This window comes from Pezoporus flaviventris, unplaced genomic scaffold, assembly GCF_033815535.1.
Source record: "Pezoporus flaviventris isolate CSIRO_AGI_PZ_B2104156 unplaced genomic scaffold, CSIRO_AGI_Pfla_v1 ptg000129l, whole genome shotgun sequence".
Classification (NCBI taxonomy): domain Eukaryota; kingdom Metazoa; phylum Chordata; class Aves; order Psittaciformes; family Psittacidae; genus Pezoporus; species Pezoporus flaviventris.
Genome location: NW_026892677.1, coordinates 1,595,095 through 1,618,896, shown reverse-complemented (window position 1 = coordinate 1,618,896; position 23,802 = coordinate 1,595,095). Strand labels below are relative to the sequence as shown.

Here is a 23,802-nt window from a genome sequence, read left to right as displayed (position 1 = left end):
TCACTAGATTCGAGAAAACTAAAGAAATTAATGTCAAGATGTGTATTTTCTGTATGGCATCAAAACCTTTCGTGGTTATTTCCATCAAAGTGGGTTTGTGGCAATCCTACCATGAACACGGCCTTTTTATGAGTACCAGTTTTCTCTCTGTTTAGAGCGCACCAAGATGCTTTCTTTCACTCAAAAACACACCTCAGAGACGCACACCGCAGGATTATTTCCCTTGTTCAGAAACGGGAAAGCTATTTGAGGATTTGCTTCCTGCAGGGGATACCTGGAGCAGATGAGGAACACGCAGAGCCAGCTCTGCGACAACACAAGAGCTACGTGGAGCTGCCGGAGCAAGTCCAGCGAGCTGGATGAGCTTTAACGTCCCTTCCAACACAAACCAGTCCATGAGGATGAAACCCAAACCCTGAGGATGAGGAGCAGCAGCCATTACCCACACACTCCCCACGGCGCCTGCGCGGAGGCTCTACGCCTGCGCGGGAAGCGCTGCGGCGCGGCGCATGCGCGGCGGCGCCCCCTCCATCCTGCGGCGCGGCCATGGCGGCGGGGCAGGTGTGTGAGGCGGGCTCCGCCGAGCAGCTCCAGCGGCTGCTGCAGCAGAAGGAGCGGTGAGGCCCCGGGGGTGCGGCTGGGAGGGATGGGGTCCGGGCCTCCGGGTCCTGCCACCCGGGAGCGCCAGGTCTCCGCGCCGGTTCTGGCCTGGATATGTATGAGGCGGGGGGGGGGGAGTGGTGTGTGGCTTGGCCTCCAGCCGGTTGTACCGTGTGTTTCCCTGTGGTGTCGGCGGTTGTCCCGGTGCGCCCCGAAACGCGGCTCCGCGGTTGTTTCGGGCCGAGGTTTGCGAGGGGCCGGTGTGGGCCGAGGGGAGCGGGTCCTGTGCTGCCGCAGAGCCCTGCGCCGGGAGAGGGAACAGCCAGAAACAGCCCTGGTTGAAGAGCGGCTTCGGGAGTGGGGCTGGGGAGGTTGTTCTTCAAGGAGCTGTTTGTTAAGGGACGGGTTGGGAAGGCTCAAGCTAGGGAGGGAGGAGGAAGCTGTAACTTGCATCAGTGCCTGAGGCAGGGGATGTGAGGCCTAAATGGGCAGAGAGGCAGGAAAACCACGAAAACGGGACTTTGTGCAACCTAAGAAGTTGTTTTTCCTCTTCAGCCCTGAGGTGTCAACAAGCCCAAGTTATTATACAGCGTTTCCAATAAACTAGAAGCATTTGAATTAATAGAACCATAGAATCCCAGAGTGGTTCGCATTGGAAGAGACCTTAAAGCTCCTCCAGCTCCAACCCCTGCCACGGGTAGGGACCCCTTCCACTAGAGCAGCTTGCTCCAAGCCCTGTCCAGCCTGGCCTTGAGCACTGCCAGGGATGGGACACTATGGGCTGGTGTTTATGAGGTTGCATATTGAGAAAAAACCATGAAGCAAAACTGTTCATCTCTCATGTCTCAGGGCTGGTTTCTCATTACTCTGGTTTTATGGTCTAGTAATGAGTAGCAGGGCTCTTTATCCACTGCTTTCTCGCTGATTCTCTGTAGCCTCTGAGCAGCAGCTCCTGGCCTGGTGTTGGGAATCTTGGGCACTGATCTTTAGGGGGAATTTCTGTGCCCAAATTTTAACTTTCCTGGGAAAGTGTCCCAGTAACTACTATTGTAATTAAAGATTAATGGGTGCTTGGGTGCTTTGCTGCAGAAAGATGGGTTTGGTTATGAGCTTTGCTTGTTTCTCTTGTGAAATCAAAGGGGTAGTAACTGTATTATAACAGTTTTTAATCCCTTAGCTGAGTGTGTATTTAACTAGGCCTTGGAAGGCACAGTAAAGTGCTGTGTTAAAAGCATTTCCATGTCATTTAACTGCTGCATTAGCAAGTGGACTTTAAGTGTATAAGGAGAGGAAAGTGATTGATTAAATGGTTTTAAAAGGATGATGGAACTATCAGCATCTCAGTCTTAAAGACAGCAGAAGGAAACATTCATAAGTGCTGATTATGGGAAGAAGAAACTAGATTCTTCAAGACTTGCACATCACTTCAAGTTTTCCTTTCCTGGAATTAATCTTCAACTGAATTGTTGTGTGAGGACATTCCATTGGAAACTCCCCCTCTCTCACATGGATCAAAATGAAAGTGGCTTCAGCAGGCTGTTATTTTCAACAAACCCCTCGGTAATTCCCTTTGCCCACATGACATGATTCAGTTTTCTCTTTTATGGGTTCGATTCTTTTGGGCATGTTTCTGTTCCTAAGACGAGTTGATAGAATTGATAACTCTCTTCCTTTGCTTCATTTGAAAACATTTGGCTTTGGCTTTTGGTACTGTTAAGAAACCAGTGAAGAAAATGAATCTGCACTTACAGAAGATAACGCATTCCCCAAGTCATAGTGGGGGTTTTGTTTCTTTTTAATGATCTTGGGTTTGGATGGTAGTAGAACCTTAAAAATATAAACTGGCCCATTTAGGGTACCTCTTATGTTAAATTATCAAGAGAATTTGAAAGTTAAAGGTTTAAAAAGTAGTTCTAAATGTACACTTTATTGAAGGTGGGTAAGGAGTAAGGAAGGGAACTTATTCCTTACCCGGGAGGGAAGAAGTTAAAGGAAGTATTTCTCTCTTGAAAGATAAAGCTGAAGACAAAGAGTGTGCTGCATTTTTAAGGATAGGCCTGAGGCTCTTTTACTACTAAAATTGTTCTTTTCAATAGACTTCTGGATTTTTCCAGACTAGTGGAATTGCCACAAATCACTTGCAGTTACCAGCATTTTATATTGACTCTTAATTCCATCAGATTTCTTGCTTCAGAAAATCAATGTTTCATATATCAGGCTATTAGTAAAATTTGTGTCAGAGAATAAGTGTGAATTTTAAGGTTTAATTGTTTTCAAAATGCGTCGAAATTTTACAGTTGCAAAAGGGGAATTAAGCCAATGGCTTCAAGATCATGGGATCATTTATCACACTGTAACTGTTGTTTTACTTGGACCGTGTTTTGGAGAAATCGGCTTATAAACCAAAAGGCTTGTGCTGTCTGTCAGGGGGAGATTACACAGTTACAAGGGTGGGTCATCAATGGAGAATTTATTTAGTAGTTATTTTCTGGATATGCTTATTGGAGAATGTCTTACTATTTTGGCAAATAAAGGTTAGATCTTAGGCAGAAGCTCTTCCCTGGGAGGTGCTGAGGCGCTGGCACATGGTGCCCAGAGAAGCTGTGGCTGCCCCATCCCTGGCAGTGTTCAAGGCCAGGTTGGACACAGGGGCTTGGAGCAAGCTGCTCTAGTGGAAGGTGTCCCTGCCCGTGGCAGGGGTTGGAGCTGGAGGAGCTTTAAGGTCTCTTCCAACATAAACCAGGCTGGGATTCTATGATTCTATATTAATACACTATAGAAAGGAGACTTCAGGCTTTTCATTTCTGAAAAGAAAGTGTGATGTGTCTTTCTGTTTTTTCTTCAACTAGTCAGGTTTAAAAAAAAAAAAAGTGTTAAATAAAGTGAATTTTAGTTTTGGGCCCATGGGTTTTCCTCCAAAATGTGAAATATGGATTGATACAGGAAGAGAAGCTTTGGGAGCTGTCATAACCTTTTTGGTTTAATCTTCTTTTATAGGTATTAGTTAGGGTTTTAGAAGTATCTTGGTTGAATGTAGGAAATAATCTGTTTAGAATCACTGGGGTTGGGTCTCCTGTTTTCCACTATTTTTTAGCCAGTGGAAGCATTGTCTTGCTCCACTTGTAATTTAACAGATGCAAAAATCAGTGTTTTAAACTTAGAGACATTGTGCTGTTAAAGGACAGCTCAGCACTTCATTCCCTTTGATTCCAAAAGCTGTGATAGATCAAAGTAGAGCAGCCTGCTTTTTGAAGACCATGGAAACATCATCAAACTTGATTAACACAAACAAAAAGTACTTGTTACTGATGGATCAAGGATGGAACAACTTCCCTGAGCTCTTCGCAGCATCAGTGAACAGTGCATAGGTTAGGAGCAGTATTGGAGGAGGTCTCAAATGAAGCTTGTGATGAACAAGCTCCAGAAAACCAATCCTGGGGCAAACCTCGTGGTGATTCTCTGCATCAGAGCCTGCTCTGTTTTCTGAGCTACTGAACTGCTGCTGCTTTTTGCATTTGACACTGTTCTGGCTGTTTGGACTGGATGTTCTCATACGCACAAATGCCTTCCCCATCTTACAACCTACCTAATTGTTTTCACCTCATTACACTGTGATAAAGTGGCAGTTGCACTGTGGTGTGAAGTGCTCAAACAGCTTTGCAGTGAAGGTTTTGCTCTGAGCAATGTGATGTGGTCTCAGGCTTTGCAAGGAGTCCATCCCAAATCCTATTTGTAAGTAGAGTAGATAACTGGTATGAATCTTTACTGGGGTTTAAATGCCAGTGTCAGTTGTGAGCAGTGAGATCAGGGCAGAAAAGCCTCACAGCTATTTTGTTATGATTAAAGAGAAGTGGTTTGCCTTTCGAACCACTGGTGGTGGTGACTTGTGTGCAGGAGTGCCGGAAGAGTCTACAGATGACAGCCATGGAGAAGATAGAATCACAGAGTGCTTTGGGTTGGAAGGGACCTTAAAGACCGGGTTGGATGGGGCTTGGAGCTCTAGTGGAAGATGTTCCTGCCTGTGGCAGGCGGTTGGAGGTGGATGAGCTCAACCCAAACCACTCTGTGATTCTATGATTATTTCCTGGATATGCAGTGAAGAGGCAGTGGCGTGGCTGAGGGGAAGAGCAGTGGTGCAGCCTCAGGTATGGAGCTGCTGAAGACAGATATCTTTGCTTGGGCTAAGGTGCCCCAGAGCAATTCCAAGTGCTTGCCTCAGCATCCGTGTGTGACTTGATCTTTAGTGTTTCTGCTTGTTCTTCCTCCAGTTTGACGCTCACATGGAATGATCTTTTACTATTGAAATGCAGGATGATATTTTTCGTTGTATTACGTTACCTTAACAGTGCTGGTTGGCTTTTGGAATGCTTTCTGAAAAAGTAATAGAAAATATTCCTGGTTTCACTTGTTGGATTTTCTTTTCTCAGGAGCGTGCTCTGAGCGGTGGGGTTTGTGTTTGTGGTTTTTTTCACAAGGTGTATCAAGCTGTTGTATTTCATGAGTCTTTTTTTAAACTATAAATGCTGTTACTCTCTTTTTCTGTTTCTGAACAGGTCCCTTGTAGTTGTCCACTTCTGGGCACCATGGGCTCCTCAGTGTGCTCAGATGAATGATGTTATGGCAGCACTGGCAAAGGAGCACACGCAGGTTGTGTTTGTGAAGGTAAGTCAGGCAGCGGAGCTGGCTCTAAACAGAGGAGAGCCATTAGTACAAAGTGTGAGCAAACTATTACAAAATAAGGGCAAAGCTGGTTTTGGAAGTTCCTTTGTGGATTCACATTTCAAGGTGAAAGTTGAACATATGGACAAGATGGCACCAAAACTCTGTGGGATGAAAGCTGTAGGTTCATCTTTCCAAACTCGGTATTGCAGCTTCAATAATACCTTCATTTTATTATGCTGTATAAAGGGAAAAACCCCACACTGATTTGTCCACCAAGATACAATGAAGGAGTTTTTTCACTAGCTACTCTACCTAACAAGCTTTGAAATTTCTCTGTGCTGCAATGGCTCAGTCCTTCAGTTCTGTAGACAGGAATATTTTTAAAGCATGGATTTTGTCCCTGGATTTGAGATTAATTTGGCAACACTGTTCTTTCCGAATGTTCTGGGGATTTGATTTGTTCCCATGTGGGGTGGGCTGGCCCTGCCTGGATGCTGAGTGCCCACTGAAGATACTCTATCACCCCTTCTTCAGCTGGGCAGGTGAGAGAAAATGTACTGGAAGGGTTGAGATAAGGACAGGGAGAGATCACTCACCAGACAGAAGCATGGGCAAAGCAGACTCCACTTGGTGAAATTAGTTTATTGGCAGTCAACTCAGAGTAGCAGAATGAGAAATAAAACCAAACCTTAAAAACATCTTTCCCTAACTCTCCCTTCTTCCTAGGCTCAAATTCACTCCGAAACATCTCTGGTTTTACACAAGCAGTATATGAAGATGATGAAGTACCTGCAGCTGCTTGTTTCGTAGAATCCCAGCCTGCTTTGTGTTGGAAGAGACCTTAAAGCTCCTCCAGTTCCAACCCCTGCCGTGGCCAGGGACACCTTCCACTAGAGCAGCTTGCTCCAAGCCCCTGTGTCCAACCTGGCTTTGAACACTGCCAGGGATGGGGCAGCCACAGCTTCTCTGGGCACCCTGTGCCAGCGCCTCAGCACCCTCACAGGGAAGGATAGATATAGATAAAAATACAAGCTTAATACATGTAACTAACTATGAAACATTTGGGAAACGTAGGCCAAATTTAAGGCCTTCTCCTGTATTTTGAAGCAAGTCCTAATCTAGTGGAAGGTGTCCCTGCCTGTGGCAGGGGTTTGGAACTGGATGAGCTGTAAGGTCCCTTCCAACCCAAACCAGTTTGGGATTTGATGATTCAAATAAGCTTTTAGCCCATCCCAGAAAATCATGAATTTGAGTTAATTAAAAGATACAGTTTCTTGGCAGATTGCTCCATGAAATGATTTCAAGTTTGCATTTGAATGCTGACTAGAACTAGAACCAATAATCTCAACAAACTGGCCCCTCAGTAGCCTTGCAGGAGTTAAACATACAATTCAGCAGACATCAATAGCTTCTTGAAGAAACACTCCTTTTTCCTTCCTCATTTGCAGAAGGCTGCAAATGTCACTCATGATGTACTGCCCCTCGAAATTAGTCAATAGAGCAACCAGCCAGAATTGCTGTGGGCACAAAATAAGCACTGTAATCATGACATAACTGGGGTCAATGATTTATGGATTTCAATATAGTAGTAGCTGCATATGATTGAAAATTTACTAGGTCAGTAGTGCACCAAAAATTTTATTTGCAGCCTCTGGGCATCTTTTGAAATGTGCAACAAAATAAAACCCTCTGAACCTGTTTTGCCACTGTGGAGGCTCAGTGGATGACACGCCAGCCCACAGAGTCTCTTTTCAATGCAAATATGGCACCAACTTGTGCATCAAAGCCTCTTTAAATGTATAAAACGCCGAGAACGACATCGACATCTGCAGTCAAACTTTAAAGAAGATTATGGAAATCATCTTTTTCTCTGTGTTTGTGTTTTGTAGCTGGAAGCTGAAGCTGTGCCTGAAGTATCTGAAAAATACGGCATTAGTTCTGTTCCAACGTTCCTGTTCTTTAAGGTAAGAGAAGATGGATTTAAGAGAAGATGGATTCCATGTGGACTCTTAATACGACTAACACGAGCACAACCTTAATGTTCTCAGTGAAGAAACACTCCTGTGTCTGATTTAAATTTATCTAGTGGAACCTAACAAAGTAGATAGAAATGGTTCTTACACTTCATATGTAATATTTCAGAGCTTCCTTAATTGCTTTGGGATTCTTACATAGGACTTTAGTTGCACCTTATATTGGGTCAGAGAAGTTTCAGTGCTGGTTCCTTGTTTAGCTGCAGTTCTACAGCATGTCAAAAACCTGGGTAATCTTAGGTAGAAATAACAAGGTCTGTTTAGGTCACATTTGCCTGTGATGGTAAAATTCAGAGTATTTTCTTCAAGTAGCAAATTCTGGTGGGATCAGAATCACAGAATGAACCAGGTTGGTAAAGATTTTTAAGCTCATCCAGTCCAGCCATTGCCCAGCACTGCTCACGCCACCACTAACCACTTGCAGGGACAGTGTGTGGACACTTGCAGGGATGGTGACTTCAGCCTGTTCAGGGCAGCCTGTTCCAATGCCTGAGCACCCTCTGGGGAAGGAATTGTTCCTCAGCTCCATCTAAACCTGCCCTGGGGCAGCTTGAGGCCGTTTCCTCTTGTCCCATCCCTTGTTCCCTGGGAGCAGAGCCCAGCCCCTCCTGTCTCCATCCACCTGTCAGGCAGTTGTAGGGAGCCATCAGGTTCCTCCTGAGCCTTCTCCAGACTGACACTCCCCCCAGGTCCCTCAGCTAATCCTCATCAGACTTGTGCTCCAGACTCTTGCGTTAACAGTAGCCAGCCAACAGAATGGCCTGAGCCTTGGATGTAAAGACTGGCTAAAAGCTCAATACATGAGCCCACCCTGCATCTCGGACTCTGTATTTGTATGGTGCTTTGGCTGTTACAGTACAGAGTCTGAATTTAATCCTCTAACAGGAGCCTGTGTTTTGCTCCCCTCAGAACTCTCAGAAAGTGGACAGGTTGGATGGTGCACATGCCCCTGAGCTGACCAAGAGAGTGCAGCGCCACGCGTCCAGCAGCTCCCTCTCTGCTGGTTCCAACGACAGTGTGAAAGAAGATCTGAATGTGCGCCTCAAGAAACTCATCAACGCTGCCCCGTGCATGCTCTTCATGAAGGGGACTCCAAAAGAGCCCCGTTGTGGTAAGGATTGAGTCGAGTTCATGTTCAACATGACAACTCTTGCTTTGGGCTAGTTGTCACACTTAGTTTTGGGAAGATACATCTCAGCAGTGTCTTGGGAGTAGTAATGAAAGCGTCTTCATGTTGGTTAAGTGTAGTTAGAGAGTTAGGCTCTTAGTTAAGTCCTGGCAATGGAATCACAGAGATTAGGGGCTTTCTGAAGAGGACATGATGTGTGGTGTTGTGCTTGAGCTGGGACACTTAACACTGTGAGCTACCTCAGGAATATTGAGGACATGTTTTCTGCATCAAGTTGCGCATGTTGAAAAGGTAAAAGAGTTTGAAGATTATGTTTCAGTTCAAGGAATAACAAAAATTCATTGGGATCACAGTAAATTGTCTCTGGTGAGACCTTGGAGCATCTCTGTGGCCTCCTCTGGACTCGCTCCACGTCCCTCTTGTGTTGTTGCCTCGGAGCTGGATCAGTACTGCAGAGGGGGTCTCTCCATAGTGTAGCAGAGGGGAGAATCCACTCCCTGGACCTACTCCTCATGCTCTGGGGGTGCAGCCCAGCACACTGGGGGTTCTGTGCTCAAGTGCACACTGAAGTGGTCATGGGAAGCCAACACCCCAAGTCCTTGTCCTCAGGCTGCTCATCATGTCTCCCCCAGCCTGTTTTTGTACTGGGATTGCCCCGACCCAGGGGCAGGACCTTGCACTTGGCCTGGTTGAAATCCATGAGGTTCTCACTGGCTCCTGATATTTCTGAGCACGTTTGGGGTGTCTGCAGTTCAGGCTGTTCAGACACACCTGTTGTGAGTTTGACTGTGTTGGATGTTAATGTGGCACTGCTGTTGGTGACCCCACTGTGCTTGTGGTGTGAGTGGTTGGGCAGGCATGTGGCAAGCTGCAATAGCACAGCATGGGTCTTGCTGTGGCCATGGCAAGCTCAGTGTCATGCAGGCAGTGGCGAGTCTCCTCAGAGCTGCTCATGTGCCCAGGTTCTCTGTTATTCCTGGGTCAGTGGGATCATTGATGACACAGGGACACAGTTTCCTTGGATTTCTGTGGATGCTGAGTCAAGAGCTGGTCCTAAAGGATGTTGAGCAAAACAATGGGAAGAATTTGAAGCTCTCTAGGGAAAAGACCCTTCACTGCTTTTCATGAGCTTGAAGTTTTGATGGGAGGCAATTCTGAAGCTATTTAAAATAAACACAGAAAACACAAACCAAAAAAGACATCGAGGCATCGAGATTAAGGATGGTTTGGCACTTCGTCGTAAAACCAATATGGAAAGTGATTTAAGAGCGTAACACAGGTTCATTTGCATGTTTTAATATAATGAAGTAGATCATAGACTCATAGAATCCAGGAGTGGTTTGTGTTGGAAGTGACCTTAAAGCTCATCCGGTTCCAAGCCCCTGCCATGGGCAGGGACAACTTCCACTAGAGCAGCTTGCTCCAAGCTCCTGTGTCCAGCCTGGCTTTGAGCACTGCCAGGGATGGGGCAGCCTCAGCTTCTCTGGGCACCCTGTGCCAGCACCTCACCAGCCTTACAGGTATTTCTGCAAGCTTTCAGTTCTTCCCTGGTACCCTACGAATGATACGTAAGCACGAAAGGATGTGCTTACTTAAATATAGGTATGTATTAAAGTTGGAAGTATTAAAATGTGGCACAAGACAGGAAATCATGTAAACTTCTTAATTTTACAGTTAAATGTTGTGCCTGCGTTAAACTGCTGTGATAGTTTCAAAGATGTTGCAAAGTTGGGTCTATGAAACTTCCTGGAATAGCCTTTTTGAAGTGGAAGGTAATTTATCACTTTGACAAAGATGATACAGTTTGAACAGTGGTAGGAGTAATAACAATTGAATTAAACAAAAGGAGCCATGCTTCTTGAAAGGTGACGATATTCTTGAGTTGTATTGATTTTGCTGCAGATAAGACTTGCACTGGAGTCCGTAGTGCAGTGAGCAAGTGAAGGGGAACCTCGCCAGCAATGTGTGTGGGGGTCTGCGTGTAGCCTGTCATTTCTCCAGTGGAGAAGCCAGCTAAGCACAGTGTAAAGAGAGGTTTTCCCCTTGGCTATGTGTTTACTAGCCGTTGGGTTTGCTCCATACCTTGTATTATTTCAGTGAATTTATTTGGACTGTGGTGGTATTTCTTGATTTGCTTCAATACCATTATTTATTCAGGGTGTTTTTACTGGTGTCGCCCCTGCAGTAGCACTTGCGATCGTCTTCATAACCAGTTAAGCCAGTTTGTTAGCAGTTTAATTCTTCTTTGTAAGGCATATATGGCATTTCATCAGGAATTCAGCCTAACCCTTTTGTTACGGAAGTAAAGCTGTTCCGGCACTTTATCCCTAAGCAGAACACTTCCAGCCTGCTACCATAACCCTTCAAAATAAAGCACAAGCAATCAATCTTTCTAGTTTGCATGTAATGGCCTCCAGCAAAAATAAAGCTGTTTTTTATTCTCCCCAGTTCCTTACAGTAGAAATGAGTTAATGTATTGGTGCTGGAATCACCATCAGCAATCAGCCTTTAGCTGTTTACTAATGAACTCCCAGATGTATGAAGGATTTCAGAACCTGTGTTTTACTTCAGGCTGTACATGAACTTCGCACTTCAGTTGTAGAAAGAAAAGCGACTTAGATGCCATCCATAGAGCTAGTGCTCCTTCATATCCCAGTAAATTGTGGAGCATGAAAACTGCAGAAAGCTGCTGTAAAAAAATCCATATTTCAAAAACTAATAGGTGGTCTTGCAAGCTGAAATCAAAGGTTATTCTTCTATGGCACTTGGATTCTGTTTCCCATTTAAGGCTGCTTTATTTTTTTTATTCCTTTATTAAAGCCTGTAAGCATTGCCTTTTTTGCCCTTCTGAAATTTATATGGAGGTTTTCATTTGTCTGCACAGCATTTGGTGGAATTCTGTGAAGGAATTGGTAGGATTGCAGGGGCATTTCAGTGCAAACCACAGTGAGTTGGCAAGCACATAAACCACGTTATTATTACTTCTTATCACATTATTATTCACTATGAGGGTGCTGAGGCGCTGGCACAGGGTGCCCAGAGAAGCTGTGGCTGCCCCATCCCTGGCAGTGTTCAAGGCCAGGTTGGACACAGGGGCTTGGAGCAAGCTGCTCTAGTGGAAGGGGTCCCTGCCTGTGGCAGGGGGTTAGGAGTGGATGAGCTTTAAGGTCCCTCCCAACACAAACCAGATTATCCTCTATGAAAATAGAATAGAGGAGGATTGTTTGAAAGTGAAATTTTGAGCGTTTCCCTCTAGTGTAAGAAGATTTAGGTGATTATAGACTGTAAATACTGTAACGTTACAATTTTCATGCATACACCTTTCTGCAAATGATGTGAGGATTTGCTTAGGAACAAGATGTTTCATCACAGAAAGGAGAAACTTTTCTTCTCAAACTGGCACAGAGTAAACTTACCAAATCTGGATGTTTACATCATAATATTCAGTGCTTAATATCCAGCTCAGAGGGTGTGTTTGGAGTAGGACATAGTGAAGATCTGTTGTAAAGGAAGACAGAATATGGTGTGGTAGTGTCACAAGGTATGAAATGAATATAAGTGCTGTTGTGGACATAGAGAGTTTAGAAAATGGAAAGGAATCCGCCCTTTACCCTGAAGTAGGAAAGGAAAAGCTCCTAAAGCAAAAGGAGTAGAAAACCATCTAAAGCCAAGTTTCTAAGTTAAACTGGTGACACAGTACTGGGGTGAGATCCTGATTTCCACTTCTGTCTCAACTTCATACACATTTGGTGGAAGCAAAGTTCAGTGGTAGCTGGAGGAAGAAATGAAAGGGTAGAGAAGTGATGTGTGTTAGAGAAATGAAAAGGCTACTGAAGGTGCTGTTGTGGGCATTGGTTAAAGTCATTTTATTCCTTGTGAATGCTCAAGTGAAGAAGAGCTGGAAAAGACAGAATAAGGGAATGAATGGGTTTAACTTTGCTTTAATTGTATCTTAGAACAACAGAGACACTTAAATGAAGGTTAGAGCACTATACGGTCCGTAAGTAGAGAAGCACCACACTTACAAACCATGTACTTTGGTTTTGTTATCCCAATAATAAATACTTCTCTTGCCCCTTTATAATATTTGGGGATATTGCTGGAGTGAAGAAAAACACACTAGAGCTGTTTTGAACTTACTGTCCTAAAGAATTGCATTTTTAAATGGCTTATGTGTAATGCAGACATGGGAAAGCTTTGCTTAAACTCTATGTCATTCCTCTTTCTGTGTCTGCAGGTTTCAGCAAGCAGATGGTGGAGATTCTGGACAAGCATGGCATTTCATTTAGCAGTTTTGATATTTTCTCTGATGAAGAAGTTCGTCAGGGGCTGAAAACATATTCTAACTGGCCAACTTACCCACAGTTGTATGTATCTGGGGAGCTCATAGGTGGACTTGACATTGTCAAGGTTAGAAACTGAGCAACTCTTACTCTTGGTAGTTGTCAGAAGCACATTTTTCTTGCTTTTTACATCTGACTTTTCTTCTCCCCAGGAGCTTGAAGCCTCTGGAGAGCTGGACACGGTCTGTCCGAAGGCAGAGAAGTTGGAGAGCAGGTATAATGTGTTATATCAGTATTTTAAAGGTATCTGTTTTGGGGTTTCATAGAATCCCAGCCTGGTTTGTGTTGGAAGGGACCTTAAAGCTCCTCCAGCTCCAACCCCTGCCACGGGCAGGGACCCCTTCCATAGAGCAGCTTGCTCCAAGCCCCTGTGTCCAACCTGGCCTTGAACACTGCCAGGGATGGGGCAGCCACAGCTTCTCTGGGCACCCTGTGCCAGCGCCTCAGCACCCTCACAGGGAACAGCTTCTACCTAAGAGCTCATCTCAGTCTCCCCTCTGGCAGGTTCAAGCCATTCCCCTTGGCCTGTCCCTACAGGCCCTTGTCCAAAGCCCCTCTCCAGGTTTTGTGTGGGCCCTGTTTCCTGTACGTTTCTTACGTATGTGAACCCCTATACAAATCCTGCCCTTTGACTTCCTCCTAAGTGCATCAAGGTTTTCTTTAATTACAGAATTCCTGCAGTTGTTTAGTATGTTCAGTTTTCTATCCAGTGAGCATCATTTCACATAAAGCTGTAGTATTAAGCTATACTGCTCCGATAGGCTTTACTTACTGTATTTGTAGTTTGTTATCTTTTAATTACAGCAGGAATATATAGATTCTTTCTTGTGTCTCTTAAGAATTTATTGTATAAAGATAGCTTAGAAAGTCATCTTTTAAATATTAGTAGCTTTTGTGAGCTTCATTTGGCACAGACTTCATAACTGTGGTGTCACTGGAGAAAATACGTAGGCTTGTTTCATTTTTCTTGGTTACTCATGTCCTTCAGGCCCTGTTTTCTTTCACCTTGGCAACAGGAATGTGTGCTGCAGCAGCAGGAAGTGTGCTGCTTCCTGAATCAGCTGTAATAGCTAGAAACCAATTTGTCCTACTTTAACCTTCCCATTTGAAGATTTGCTCTCATTTGCAATCCTGGTGTGCCCCAGGCAGTCAGGCTCCAGATATCTGACAAGTCCTTCTCTCTGAGAGGTTCCTCCTGGATGTAGCTTTGTTTTTCCCTAGTTCTTATGCGAGTTGTGCCATTAGGACATGCAAAGGGGGTTGGTTTACTAGGAGGTGGCCTGTACCTTGCAGGCAGATATGTTAGCAGATTCCCTCTTGCTGTCTGGATGGTGAGAGCAGGTCTGACAGTGCTCTGGATGTGTCTGCTTCTGGTTCTTTTGCCCTCTCAGCACAGTGGGGAAGGAATTTAATGCAGGCTATTTCTATATGGTGATGAAGTATACTTACCTTTACAGCAGTGTAGTTATTACTTCCTTTTCTAATGTGTTCTATGGCCAAGGTTTACCTTTTGTTACTCTAGTAGAGTAACTAAATTGTTTTAGCAAGGTCACAAAACCCAGTCACTACTTTTTGTATTCTGAGCTTTAATTATAGGTAAAGATGAGATTCTTTGTATGGCCTTTTAAAAACTTACTGTATAAAATGTCCTCTCTTCCTTCTTTTTTTGCAATCTTGCATAAGCTGCAACTTGATTGAATTACAAGTTTCTTGCTTTACTTAATGTTTTTGGGGTGAGAAGGAAATGGGAAATGTCTTGTGCTTATGTAATGTGTTTAAATAGATGAAAATGATTGGTATAGCTCAGTGTCCCCCTAAAGGAGTGGCTGCAGCATCTGTGGAAAAGGTGAGTGAAGCTTTTACCACTGAAGGAAGACTGGCTGACAGTTCGCCAGCCAGGTCACGAACAGCTTCTTGCCTCATTTGTTCTTCATCCTTCAGTGGGTGTTTGTTTCTTGGGTTAAACCAGGACATTTGGCTGAGGTCTGTCCTCTGTTCTCTGGTGACAACTGGGAAGTTCTTTTTCCATGACTCGGGTTAGTTTTCCTTCGTGACTAATCTCATACTTGTGACCAACTGACATCGCTCCCCAACTGTATTCGCTCTAACCAGTCACTCGTAAAGAAAACTGTATGGGGTAGTTCTTCAAACATGCTAAGACTTAATAAAATGAAGGAATCTCAGTGTAGAAACTGTTTAATGCTAGATTATGTTCCCTTACTCAGTGTTTGCTCTCTTTCCATCAATTTACTGCATCTTCTTTACTTGAAAATGGACTCTGGAGATCCAGCTGGTTTCAGGGAACAGATCTGGCAGCTCACCCTTGCTGTAGCTGTTTTACTGTTGGTTTCTAACCTAGAGTCAGCTTGGTTGGAAGAATTGTTTTGAGGTTTACATGTGTGAAGGCTGTAGGCAACCCAGCAAATCATGGACTCCCAGCCTGGTTTGGGTTGGAAGGGACCTCAAAGCTCCTCCAGCTCCAACCCCTGCCACGGGCAGGGACCCCTTCCACCAGAGCAGCTTGCTCCAAGCCCCTGTGTCCAACCTGGCCTTGAGCACTGCCAGGGATGGGGCAGCCACAGCTTCTCTGGGCACCCTGTGCCAGCGCCTCAGCACCCTCACAGGGAAGAGCTTCTGCCTAAGAGCTCATCTCAGTCTCCCCTGTGTCAGGTTAAAGCCATTTCCAAAACCTTCATTTAGTTTTATTTTGCAAAGGCCCTGCATTCTCCAGTCTGGAATCTTTGTGTTATGAGTCACACAGAGTGACTGGTTTGCCTTTATCAAGAAACCATTTGACAGTTTGATAACTTTTTCTGTCACTTGTCATGAAAAAACCTTTCCTAAAGGAAAGGGAAGTAGGGGGAGTGTTGTGCTGGTAGACCAGTATTGGGCAGGGCACAGTGGTGCAGACCAGACCTGTTTCTTTGAGTAGTAGTTAGTCCTTAGTCTGTAAGTCCATAGGTCTTACAACTGGTGGACAATAGATACAGCTCTTACTCTGCAAAAGTTACTCTCATGCGGGGAATGAGAAATGCAAAATATGATATTCAGTGTGGGGAAGAAAGCAGTGTGTCGCTGAATATAGAGCCAGTGGTGTTCCTCCTTATACTTACTGCTGCTTAATAGTTAGAGGTTGATGTAGGAAAGTAAGTTGTTGCCTGAAAGTAACGGGATGGTTCAACTTCAATCACTAGAGTCACTCTAAGCGATTTAAATGAATGAAGTGCCTTTTTAGAATGCTTTAAGTGCATTTGGTAAAGCTCTAAGTTGGTATCTTTCCACTTTTGTGTTTTATCCTCCTATGGAAACAAAGCTTGGGTAATAACCGAGGTGTTTTATGGTTTTCTTTTGTGTGCTTTCTGTAGGCTTAAAGCCCTGATAAACAAAGCTCCTGTGATGCTTTTCATGAAGGGAAGCAAACAGGTAAGATTGTGTTTCATGGTATATTTAAAGTTTCTTTAAATAGTGACAATGACATTTTTTTCCTTGCTATTGAAAATTAATGGTGCTGGGAAGTCAGTTATTTGTCTTTTTGTTTGGTGCTCCTGTAAGAGCAGTGCCCATTTAACCTGATGGGTAATATATATTGCGAAAATGCTGCTAGCTGTGCCCCAGTAAAATCAGGGAATTTGAAGCCCTGCAGGGATGCCCAACAAGTGATGTTCAGGAATGATGGAGGAGCTCTGTGTGTCCTTTGGTCTGCTATCAGTTGGCTTTGCACATCCTCACTCAGCTGCCCCCCTGAGGCAGACACCTTGAGTGTGGCCCTGAACTTCATCTCTGGATCCATGCTTCTTGAAATTCCCCTCTGTTGGCCTGGTTGCATTGGATGTCCTGTCCTGTCCTTTTTAGTTTCCCTCCCTTCATCATACTTTCACGACTGCTTTTCAAATAAGCTGCTGATCTTTTTAAGGCTAAAGAATAATGCCACATGCCAGAAATGATCCGCTCTTTCTCACGTGCATGGGATGATCTGTTTGTGGTGTATTTAAGCTGCACTTGATTATCTTGCTCACTGAAATAGTCACTGAAGACAGGCAACTGCTAACAGACAGGATTAAAATAAGCACAAGTGACTGTAATCCAAAAGGTCAGTCTATTGCTTTGTGTTGTATACTCGAACCAAGTAACCAGGGGACAAAATACTCCCCTTCGAACAGCAGGCACTGCAGTTCCTCCTGTCAAAGTTACTTGAGTGGCACGTGGAATGGTGAACCCTGAATAATAACTGTAGTTAGTGATGAGTCGTTCTATGATGTTTTTTAAAGGGATACATAGGTAGGGGACTGAGCTCTTCCATGTGATTTGTGTTTGTATTTTATTCTCTTATTTATTCTGTGAGCCTTCTCTGTGTATTAACAATAGAGTTTGTAGGCTGTTTTCCAAAGCCATTTCATAGGCACTGGAATCCCGTGGGTTATGCCGAGTCACTGAAAACATGGGGGTGAGCTGGTTGGGGTTGGGTCTTCTGAACAGGTGCACTTATGGAATCCTGGAGTGGTTTGTGCTGGAAGGGACCTTAAGGCTCCTCCAGCTCCAACCCCTGCCACAGGCAGGGACCCCTTTCACCAGAGCAGCTTGCTCCAAGCCCCTGTGTCCAACCTGGCCTTGAACACTGCCAGGGATGGGGCAGCCACAGCTTCTCTGGGCACCCTGTGCCAGCGCCTCAGCACCCTCCCAGGGAAGAGCTTCTGCCTAAGAGCTCATCTCAGTCTCCCCTCGGGCAGGTTAAAGCCATTCCCCTTGGCCTGTCCCTACAGGCCCTTGCCCAAAGCCTCTCTCCAGGTTTCCTGGAGCCCCTTTAGGCACTGGAGCTGAAGGTGTCTCCTTACGGAGCCTTCTCTTCTCCAGGCTTCTGTCTCCTTTAAAACCTGTGTCTTGCTCACAGAAAGCAAGATGTTGGGCAGGTTGCTTAATGCATTTTGATTTTGCTTGAGCTATTGGTGGAGTTAAATCATCAGTAGGAAGAGGAAGTTTGGATTGAAAACTCAGTGTCTAAAACAGTGATTGGTGTTCTGTGTCCTTATACTGTCTGTGTGGAAAGGTTCCGGTAGATAGTTTCAATCTCTGATTTCAGTTAGGAGTTGCTGTACACGCAGCCTGTTTATCATAAAATCATAGAATCAGAGCATGGTTTGGGTTGGAAAGGACCTTAAGGTCATCCGATTCCAACCCCTTGCCGTGGGCAGAGACGCCTCACCCAAGACAGTGTCACCCAAGGCTCTGTCCAGCCTGGCCTTGAACACTGCCAGGGATGGAACATTTACCACTGTAGGTTGCTACTCTCTCCAGAGCAGTAAGTAAAGGCCAGTGTATGTCTCGGACTAAACCATGTGTATTTTACAATGCATGTGAGGCAATTATACGCATCCTGCCTATAGCTTTTGCTTCTTGAATGTTCAGAAAATAAGCAAACCTGACTAGTTCTCAAGGCAGTGTTGCCAGAGCTAGAAAACAGATTCATTTCATATCTTTTCAAACCACAGCTGAGGAAAGTGCTTAATATCCTAAATGCTTTCATTTATATCAGCAGGGTATGTAAAGAAAGAGAAACTCAGTGCTGTTTAAAGTTCAAAGAGTGTAAAGAAGAAGGAAAAAGAGATTAGTAGTGTTGCTGATCCAATAAGGTCATCACTAGCAGTAAATCAGTAATAGCTGTAGTGTAGCTTGAGGACTTGGTAGTTTGTGGATTAAATATATCAGATCCATGTTTTAACCTATGTGTGCTTTGCATTTTAGGTGGCAAAATGTGGCTTCAGCAAGCAAATTGTAGAAATCATGAATAATACTGGGTACGTAAGTGGGTTTTTCATTGAATTTGGAAAGCCAGTTGTGTGCTAAAAACTACAGCTTATGAATGTAAAGTTTGGAAAATATTTGTGCAAGAGTTTCCCAAATGTAATTTTCTTTGTTTAAGGGTATTTTCAGGTATATTTATGTGAAAGCCCATAGTGTAAATTACTAGTACACTCTCTTGCTGCCAGGTCAGATGCGGTGTATTAGGTATTAACTGCTTTAGCACTACTGCATTGTGATTGTCTTGCTCATATTGAGGAGTTCATTGCAACAGTGATTTTTTTTCTTCCTGCTGTGATTGTTAACATGAAAGCAGTCCTTCCACTCTGATAAGCAGCTTGTCTCAGAGAGGTCCCTCTTGATCTGTCTCCTTAATCTTGGAGCCTCTCATGTTACCTAGCCTCAGTTTTCCTCTTTAAAGCAGCTCTTTCTGTAGTGAGAGAGATTGGTATCATCTCCCTTTGAACAAACTCCCATTTCATTTGCACTGCTCGGTAGAGGTTAAGCAGTTGTCTTGATTACTGCGTGTTAGAATGGGCTTTTTGAGATCATAGATAACAATACATCAATGTACGACTTGGAAATAAGCAGCACTCAAATCATTGTTCCCCGTCATGGTCCTAGTCCAGTTGAGGAATCTATGCACATGCTGGTTATTGGAGATACTAGGAATGGCTTACCCAAACTTGTACGTGAACCAACCAGAGATCAGATTTACACAGGAACTTTAGTTTTGTGTTTTTACACAAGTAGTATATGAAGATGATGAAATAGCGGCTGTTTGGTTCATAGACTGGTTTGTGCTGGAAGGGGCCTTAAAGGGTCCTAACCTCCTGCCGGGGCAGGGACCCCTTCCACTAGAGCAGCTTGCTCCAAGCCCCTGTGTCCAACCTGGCCTTGAACACTGCCAGGGATGGGGCAGCCACAGCTTCTCTGGGCACCCTGTGCCAGCGCCTCAGCACCCTCACAGGGAAGAGCTTCCTCCTTAATAAAACCCTCCAAAGTGTGCATGTGTCTTTGGGTGTTTTTTAAGCTAATAGTGAATGGAATTACTTTGAACACGTTTTGCCCGATTAGAGCCTAAGCCACACAGCTTAATTTCCAGTGGGTTATAAGGGGTTATCTGTGTTTTATAAGGGGTTTCCTATGAAACTGGAAACTACTTACATCACAGTTCTTTGTGCCTAAGGTGTTGGCTGTTTTCTTCCTCTTACCTGTCAATTCTGAGTGATTTGGAATCTGCCTTATAAACATGCCCATTCTGAGTTTTAAAAGGTCGTACCTTGCAAAACTCCACAGTAGATGATTTTGTGTGTTCTTTTCTTTTCCTAGCGTTGATTATGAGACATTTGACATACTGGAAGATGAAGAGGTAATGAACCTTTTCCAGCATTGAGGATTTCACTGCTGTTTCTGCAAAGGCTGAAGTTTGTACTTAAGGTTTCTGTTGTCTTAGGTGCGGCAAGGATTGAAAACCTATTCCAACTGGCCAACGTACCCACAGTTATATGTGAAAGGTGAACTGGTCGGAGGGCTGGATATCATTAAGGTAGGAATGGGAAAATCTTGTTGGAGGTGTAAATTGGGTGCTTAAAAATGTAGGACTGCTTCCTGCCCATCACGTGCAGACGCTCCAGGGTAATGGCCTTATATCATGAAAGCACCTGCCTTGGTGGCTTTTACTGTGACTTCTCTTAGCTCAACACACAGCTGAAAGCAGCTCTAAATCTCCAGTGTTCTCATATGACAGGATTTAGCAGTGAAATGTATTTTCTTGACAGCAGTCAGTTACTGTTACTGTAAAGACCAGTTTCACCCCATGGGTGCATTTTTACAGGTTTCTTTTCCTCGTTTTACTTCTGACATGGCTTTTCTCAGAGAAAGTGGGCAAGACATTCTTTTCCTAGCAAAACAGGCTCATTCCTGGAAGAAAGGAAGGTTTATTGGAGTTGTTTGAACAGGCCCTGAAGCAACAAAAATAGATCTGCATCTCTTACTCTGGTTTTTGATTTCTGTAACAGAGCAGGCACAGTGTTCTAAAGCCCAAATACTCTGGAGCCCATTCTTGTCTGAATGTTTTATAGCCAATTCCTCAGACATTGTAACTCCTGGGAAGATACAATCAATAAATCTCATTTAGTTCTAAAAATACTGGTATTACTTAAATTATATGGACTAATTTTATTTATTTAACAAGTGTGTGGGTTATTTCAGTGATTGGGAAGTAGAGTCCTGGGCATTGTGGAGATGTTGCGGAATACTTCCCTCACTGGTATTTAAATGTGATTTGTCTGTTTGCATTGCTGGAGTGTGTTCGGTTCACACTGACTTGTAGTATGTTGTCAGTATCGTAAAGTGCATTCTGTAATACAGCTTAATATGATTGAGTTGTTTCTCTCGATGGGGGGAAAGAGTATGTAGGATCACAGTGGCTTGGGTTGGAAAGGATCTTGAAGATCATTTAGTTCCAGCCCCTCATACACTTCACAACATGTTACTTTATAACTATTTCCTGATGTTATTGACTTCTTTATGAAGTTAACAGCCTTATCATTTGAATTTAAAGTCATCAACCTGTTGTACAATCCTAGACTGGTTTGTGTTGGAAGGGGCCTTAAAGCTCATCCAGTTCCAGCTCCCTGCCACAGGCAGGGACGCCTTCCACTAGAGCAGATTGCTCCAAGCCCCATCCAACCTGGCCTTGAACACTGCCAGGGATGGGGCAAGTACCTCTTAGTCAGGAATCTTACAGATCTCTTCCTGTCTTGTGTGTTTTAATGCGTGGCTGTAACAAAATCTGTCAGTGAATGATGATTTTTTTATATATGTAGGAGGCATTTTTGATGTCAGAATTCTGTATGTGCCTAAAATAGGCCTTGAATTGCACCTAGAAGGAAACAGAGCAGGGGCTTTACCCAGGAAAGCTGATAACAACCAGTTCTTTTGAGGGGGTATCTTTTCACTGGGTAAGTTTCTTTTACTAAACAGACGCAGGCTTTAAACCCAAGGTGAAGAGCTCCAATGTGTTGGCCAAGGGGGACCTCTAGTGGGTTGACTGGCACATTCCCTTGTAGCTGCTGCATCGATTTCCTTACCCACAAACCACCCCTGTTGTAATCACAAAGTGTACATAGAGAATAATTGCTGTGTCTGTTTCTTTACAGGAACTAAAGGAAACTGGTGAATTGCTGCCTGTTCTGAAGGGAGAAAATTAATAGCAAAAGGACATCAATGGGAACAGGAACACTTTGAACACTTACTCACTTCTAGATATCAGAGCAATAGGCAACTTAGCCCCGTGGAACTGATCAGGAGTAAATAAACGCAGCTTATGTCCTCTGGGTGATTCACGAGACCACGCTACGTATGAAAATGTGTTTCCACTGAAGACAGAAACATGTCTAGATCTACAAATTCAATTAAAATATGATGCTGAAGAACTTTGGGGTGGTTATTACACTCTTTCAGTGTGTTCATTGCATGTAGATGTTTACGCATTGGGTAATGATACCGCTGCCTTTTGTAGTACTATATAGGACTAAATTGCATCTTTACTTTTCCGGGCTCAGCTCTCATTAGGAGAATATTAATGGCTGTAGCTCTGTGGTGTGGAGCATAATTTTCTGTCCCTGTTCATAACTGTTTTCCTGTCTAGTAAGCAAGAAAAATCCTACTGAAACCTTAATCCAGTGCCCCATTAGGAAGTGGATATTAATGAGTTTCAGCTCTATGCTGTGCATCTTCATTAGCAAAGCTGGTCCATAATTGTTCATCTCAGATGTTCAGCCTGTTTTAACATAGCTTTTGGGGCATATTTAAATTACAGTTGAAATGAGCGAATAAACACGGTGATTAGGCCAGTCTCTTGGTGTATCATAAATCGTAGAATCCCAGACTGGTTTGTGTTGGAAGGACCTTAAAACTCCTCCAGTTCCAACCCCCTGCCACAGGCAGGGACACCTTCCACTGGACCAGGCCTTGAACACTGCCAGGGATGGGGCAGCCACAGCTTCTCTGGGCACCCTGTGCCAGCGCCTCAGCACCCTCACAGGGAAGAGCTTCTGCCTAAGAGCTCATCTCGGTCTCCCCTCGGGCAGGTTAAAGCCATTCCCCTTGGCCTGTCCCTACAGGCCCTTTTCCAAAGTGCCTCTCCATGTTTCCTGCAGCCCCTTTAGGCACTGGAGCTGCTCTAAGGTCTCCCTGGAGTCTTTACTCCAGTATTATCAGTGCTCCTTCAGTTAAATGGAAAGGGTTACTTACTGGGGTATGACTTTGGCAATTTAAACAATTGTCTTGAAATATGAATCCTTAATTTCTGTATTCAGAGGATTTAGTTTAGTTTTAATCCTTCTTGTAATACTTTTAATGCTCTGAAATACAGTTGGTTCTAAGAACAGGCTCACCATGAAACCGCTTGCAGGTACGTGCAGGAGGGGGTTTTCCTTCCAGAGGAACACTTTTTGCTTTCAGGTCTCTTGAGTTCTTGGCATCTGTGCTCAGACTGAGGTTAAACCTGAGGGGTTTCTTCTGGAAGGTGGTTTTGTGCTGGTGAAGTTTTGTGCTGGAATGTTTCAGGTTAACTACATGTAGATTGTTGTGTGTGACAGTGCTCTCAGCTGCTACTGAGTTGATAGTTGTATCAACTGCAATGGATTAAACTGTTCTGGGCACATTGGCTATGCACAGTAAGGAGGACAAGGACATCACTTTCTTGGAGAAGTGTAGAACCCGAAGAGGAGTATGCTTCCTTCGTGAAACCCAGAAAATGAAGCAGTGGTGAGCAGCAAAATGCCTGAACCTCACCTGTAACACATCCTGAGCAGGGAAGTGTTGCTGAGAGCCTTTTCCTTGCTGATTCTTGTGTTGGTTGACCTTGCAGAGAAACACTGATGTCTGCTTGAGATTCCTGGCCAGAAACCCGCTTGAGGAGGTTTTTCCTTCAGGCAGCAGCTGAGCAGGTTTTGGAAGCAAGTTCTTAGGGGTTTGATGCTTCAATTCTCAATGTAATCTAAGTATACTGGAACCTGAAGCAGGACTGTTACTGGAGGTAGTCCACAGTTGTTAAAGGCTGACTGCAGAGAAGAATGGACTTGGACATGTTGCAGAATTCTTAGTGATTAATACTTAATTTGGTCTGTCAGTTTTCTAGGAATAACTTTGGTAATCACTATGAAATAGTACAGGTTCTAACTTTAAAACCAAGCTTAACTACTATGGAGAGATCCTGTCCTCATGAAAA

General features: G+C 44.1%; 1 protein-coding gene across 1 annotated transcript; it reads left to right on the top strand.

The window, feature by feature from the left end:
- The first annotated feature begins 502 nt into the window (after positions 1 to 502).
- Positions 503 to 22,003, top strand: GLRX3 (glutaredoxin 3). Its single transcript, XM_061478688.1, has 11 exons — positions 503 to 617; positions 5,154 to 5,262; positions 7,152 to 7,226; positions 8,205 to 8,406; positions 12,662 to 12,834; positions 12,920 to 12,981; positions 16,133 to 16,190; positions 18,507 to 18,559; positions 19,896 to 19,935; positions 20,020 to 20,112; positions 21,728 to 22,003. The coding sequence occupies exons 1-11, from the start codon at positions 547 to 549 to the stop codon at positions 21,776 to 21,778; spliced, it is 987 nt and encodes a 328-aa protein (XP_061334672.1). The 5' UTR covers positions 503 to 546; the 3' UTR covers positions 21,779 to 22,003.
- Positions 22,004 to 23,802: the final 1,799 nt, after the last annotated feature.

Coding starts and splice junctions, on each gene's coding strand:
- GLRX3 (XM_061478688.1), top strand. CDS start 547: ATGGCGGCGGGGCAGGTGTGTGAGGCGGGCTCCGCCGAGCAGCTCCAG. Junction 618..5,153: donor CTGCTGCAGCAGAAGGAGCG/GTGAGGCCCCGG, acceptor GTTTCTGAACAG/GTCCCTTGTAGTTGTCCACT. Junction 19,936..20,019: donor ACATACTGGAAGATGAAGAG/GTAATGAACCTT, acceptor CTGTTGTCTTAG/GTGCGGCAAGGATTGAAAAC.